The sequence below is a fragment of the Carassius auratus genome, chromosome 20, assembly GCF_003368295.1.
Source record: "Carassius auratus strain Wakin chromosome 20, ASM336829v1, whole genome shotgun sequence".
In the NCBI taxonomy this organism is placed as follows: Eukaryota; Metazoa; Chordata; class Actinopteri; order Cypriniformes; family Cyprinidae; genus Carassius; species Carassius auratus.
In genome coordinates, this window is record NC_039262.1 from 19,663,923 (window position 1) to 19,668,848 (window position 4,926).

General features: G+C 37.9%; 1 protein-coding gene across 1 annotated transcript; it reads left to right on the forward strand.

The window, feature by feature from the left end:
- Nucleotides 1–256: 256 nt before the first annotated feature.
- LOC113037963 (potassium channel subfamily K member 10-like) lies at nucleotides 257–2,866 on the forward strand. Its single transcript, XM_026195273.1, has 2 exons — nucleotides 257–435; nucleotides 2,337–2,866. Exons 1-2 carry the CDS (start codon nucleotides 381–383, stop codon nucleotides 2,864–2,866), a joined length of 585 nt encoding a protein of 194 aa, XP_026051058.1. The 5' UTR covers nucleotides 257–380.
- Nucleotides 2,867–4,926: the final 2,060 nt, after the last annotated feature.

Sequence of the window (4,926 nt, forward strand, 5' to 3'; positions counted from 1 at the left end):
CGTTCTGGATAGTCCATTCGCGAAGCGCTCAGACGATGCCCCCAACAGCGCGTGGACTTCTGCTGCACCTTCACTGTTTACTACACACACAAAAGGTCTCTGACGCTTGGAAAATGGTGCAATTGGCAAAAGGCGGAGTGATTTGGAACTCTTAAGTACCACGAAGAGACAGAAGCAAATTCCATGCCAGTCTAGCAGCACAACAATCGCTCCACTCGCCTGAAGATGAAGATGATCTCATGCTTGTGCACGTTTACCTGCCTGTCTCGTTTAAAAACAATCTCTTCAAAGAAATTCGCTGCATGATTCAACAGTCACACCATATCTCTTGATAACTTTATCGCTTTTCGACCATTTCATGAATTAAACTGCAATCCAAAATGAAATTTCCAACGGAAAACCCAAGGAAACCAGGGAACTGGAACCCTTCACCAGGTAGGTACTTTTCGTTTTCAAAATGCATTTCCAGTGGCATACATGCGTTATTTTTCGTACTGTATCTTTGACATAAGTTATTATGAGCATAATGAAGCATACATGCGCTCTGGCAGTCAGCTGTCATATAGAGTGATTTAAGAAACCAACTAATTCAATCAAAAGCACTTTGACCCTAGATGCGCAAAATGATGATGGGATACCAGTGGGTGAGGTAGTTGACTGTGATCAGTAAGTGGTACAAAGGTTTAACGTCTCTAATTTTAATAAAGGATCGCATTCTGTCTGTCTCAGTTTTTCAGTGTTCACCTTCATTAAGATTCACAACCACGCGTTTCAATCACAACATCGGTTGATGCTAAAGAGGTGTTCCTCACAAATCACAATCACGACGTGACCGAGAGACCTGCATGGTCGATGTTTGCTGCAATAGTTTAGCAGGGTAGGAGAGGAATAAGTCATGAAGACGTCTATATGAGCAATTAAAGCCTACATTTTCTAGAAATCTTCAACAAAGGTGCATCATAACGCGCCTCCAATTCTGCGAGTACTATACAGAAACACGAGAGATGCATAATGAAGCGTGGGTGACGCGCATTACCTAATCTATGTACAGGAAAATCACACAAATTCACGATACTGGTTTATATAGTTAAATGCGTTGCAGATAATGTCTTACGAAATAATAAACATACTTTTTTTGACCTTCCAGAAAACTTCGACTTAGTTTTGTGATTTATTTATTCATTAAAGTTTGGTAATAGGGTATTATTATTATTATTACTTTTTATTTTAGAATATCTTTGACCGCAACAGCTCCTTTATATAATGCAACTACATTTTAAGTCACTGTTGTCGAACTATACTTTAATATAAATTCTAATGAATAAGACTTAATGCTCATCTAATTATTTGCTCTTAATTTAAATGAAAAAATGGATATATATAATCTGAAGGTAGGGTCAAGATGGCTTGTAAACAATAGGTTGAATTGTCACAGTAATTATTGCGGTCATGCTGCGGCCATGGTGTCCACATAAACAGTTGTGCTATACTACATCATACTGAAGGCAAAGGGATTGCCTGAAGAAAGTTGAGGGGAAATTATTTGAGGCACAGTCTTTATATGTGCTTTTATGTGATTAATTAGTTCCTTGGTTTATTGATTAAGCCAAGAGAAGTGTGTGTGCAGACATGTGTGTGTGTGTGTGTATGTGTGAATATGCAGCAATGATCAGAAGCTTTGGGACTATTACATGTGAAACACCACCCTTTGCCACCTGGAGCGTTTACATTAATGTAAAATCATCATGTTTTGAAATAATCAAAATGAACACAGGAGCAAACACTAAACTCGAAAAGCAAATTACTTCGATTTTTGCTTCAAATAAGCTAAATGACAACATATATCAGTGGTTTGCAGTACAGAAATGTATCGCTGGTCTGTGTTGATAGGATAGTGGACAGCAGGGAAAAATAAAATGCAAAAATAATAAAATGCAAATCATTATATAGTTTAGCAAGTCTCATAGGTTTATCAGCTCTTAAAATAGGAGAAAATGCACGTCTTTTTGACGTCAGGGCTGTGAGTTCAAACTTTACGGTATTGTCGCAAATTCATCTGTCAGTTGCTAGAAGCCAAACAAGTAAGATTCCATCATGAAGAGGTTGCGTGTCATGCTCTCGTCCTCGAAAACTATGAATGAATGTACGCAAGGTAAAAAAATACGACATAGACTACATTAACATTAATATTTTTTTCACGCAATTTAAGATTTTACAAACATTTCTGTTTTGATTTGTATAAGTTTGACCGAATGTTTGATATAAAATCCTGAACCAAATCCAGTGTTATAAATGATCACATACATGGCATAAACATATTGTCTCTTTTTTAACAGTGCCAGTGCAGACCAACCTGGTGCCGCCGAAGAAGGTCCAACCAGGGATGTTGCAATCCAGTTTGGTGCAGGCCAGTGTGGCCACCATGCAGAACCCCATGGGTTGTTCTTTACCTCGCCTTTCTGTCTCCCGGCCCGCTAGTATGGTGGCCAGCATCGAAGCGGTGGCAGACGGCTCAGCCCTCCTCACAGTCATGAAGTGGAAGACTGTCCTAGCTGTGTTTGTGGTGGTGGTAGCGTACCTGGTCGCCGGCGGTCTGATGTTCAGAGCCCTGGAGCAACCCTTTGAGAGCAACCAAAAAGACACAATCACTTTGAAGAAAGCAGCCTTCCTGGAGAAACATAGCTGCGTGACCCGAGATGAGCTGGAAGAGCTCATCAAGGTAAAACTGTTGCTCATCTGTAGTAGAGCTCGGCTAGTGTCCCTTGTGGGATCTCAGATCTTGTGTAACAATATAGCTTCATCGATCTGTCTGACATGCGAGCTTCACTCATGCAATAGACCAGGGCACAGCGGTTGGACATTCTAAATGGAGCAAGTGACGAAAATAAATGTAAAGATATCGAAGCAGACTGTCGTAGCAGACTTATGACAGCAAGCCGTTTGGTGTAGAGTTGAAGTATTTGATTGATAGTGGCCATGATGGCAGTAATCAATCTGTTTTGCAGTGTTGAAGCGATGTGCAAAGTCCATTCTGGTCTTTAATAGTTCCCAATTACAGAGGCTACTCTAACACGACTTTCAGAAATGTTCTCAGCAATAAAATAGCAGATATTTATGGAGGAAACACTGCAAACTCTGCAACCTTTCAATCTTTGAAACCTGACTAATACATTTTTGTCAGGTCTGTTATGTGATGTCTAATGCGGTGACAAAAATGACTTTTCATTCCTGCAGAGTTAATTTACTGTAGACTTACGAATAAGTTCTCGCATCAAGGATTCAAGGTTTTGCTGATAGACAGTAGTTCTTATAATACACTTTATGCCAAGATGATTTATGACTTTGACCTTTGACCTTTTGACAGGTTGAACTTCCGGTAACCTTATGATGGATGGGCGGGATAAAAGAGATCAAGGGTTAACCTATGACCTTTCCACGCATCGATCATGTGGTTTTGACAGAAAGTTTTACCCTATTGACCTAATTAGTTCTAAATCATGTTTTTGACGGCTAGTTTAAACGGTACATGAAAGACTCCTCAAGCATCGATCATGCGGTTTTGACAGAAAGTTTTACCCTATTGACCTAGTTAGTTTTAAATTATAACGGTATATGAAAGACTCCTCACGCATCGATCATGCGGTTTTGACAGAAACCGTTTGAAGTTTGTGTCAGCTTGTTTGAAGTCACAGTTATACGGTTATGTGTGTGTGTGTGTGTGTGTGTATGTGTGTGTGTGTGTGTGTGTGTGTGTGTGTGTATGGTTATACGGCTTCTCCCCCCTCCCATTACATTCATGAGCGGTGTATAAATGGCGTCGGTGTGTTGCATTATATATAAAACATTTCAGTTATATAATTTATATAATTTATGTAATATAATAATGATCATGCTAAAGTTGAAAACATTTTAGTTATAAAATATGTGACATTCAGTTATTTCACATTTATATATATATATATATATATATATATATATAACTTTATATAATTTATATAATCTAAAACACATTTTAATTATTTCACATTTATATATATAAAAAATATAATTTATATAATCTAAAACACATTTTAGTTATTTCACATTCATATTTAAAACATTATATAATCTAAAGCGATTTAACTAAGGTTGAAAAGCTTTAGGACTCTCTCTGAATGATAGCACACGGCTGAGCCGTGCTCATCCCCCAGGGTGAGAGACAGAGAGAGCGCGCCTGCAGGCGCGCGCTCGTGCCCGCAGGGAGAGAGACAGAGAGAGAGAGAGCGCGCCTGCCACAGTACAACAGAGTTTGAAAACATGTAGTTCTTTATATAATATACATATTCTAAGTTTAAAAACATTATGTTCTTTTAAAAAAGTTTATAAATGAAACCGTTATAAAAAATATACTGAATCCGACTGTTTCAGATAAAACAAGATCCACATTTTTTTTTTTTTTGAGAGCAGAAAGGAGGTATTTTCACACGCCTTTGATCCAGCGTCCGCGTTAGCGCACAACAGTGGACACTCGTCGGAATTTACTACAAAATCATAATATCTTCAAAGCCATTTTTTAATTAAAACCATCGTATCTCACGCGGGAGTACCATGTTTTTGACAGTTTTCTGACGGTTTGGTGCGCGGCTAGCATCTCTTGTACCACATCTCTCTCCCTCTCAGTCATTCATTCGTCTCCAAGTCTTATTTTCTTCTTTTAATGAATATAAACACATTATACATTCACAAACAATTTAAAACAAAACATTTACATTATTTTTGTTCATCACTAAAAATATACATTTTACCAGGTTCGTGGAAAAATATATAATTGAACAGAATGAAGAATATGGTCTATTGAGCAACCCGGACGTGTCATTGACACAATTCAGTTAAATTCATTTCACATTAATCGTTGCAAAACATTTTCTATATTATATTTAGAACCTT

What these genes read in the sequence shown, in the direction of transcription:
- LOC113037963 (XM_026195273.1), top strand. Translation starts at nt 381, where the DNA reads ATGAAATTTCCAACGGAAAACCCAAGGAAACCAGGGAACTGGAACCCT. An exon ending in GAACTGGAACCCTTCACCAG is followed by an intron (nt 436 to 2,336) that starts GTAGGTACTTTT and finishes CTTTTTTAACAG; the next exon opens with TGCCAGTGCAGACCAACCTG.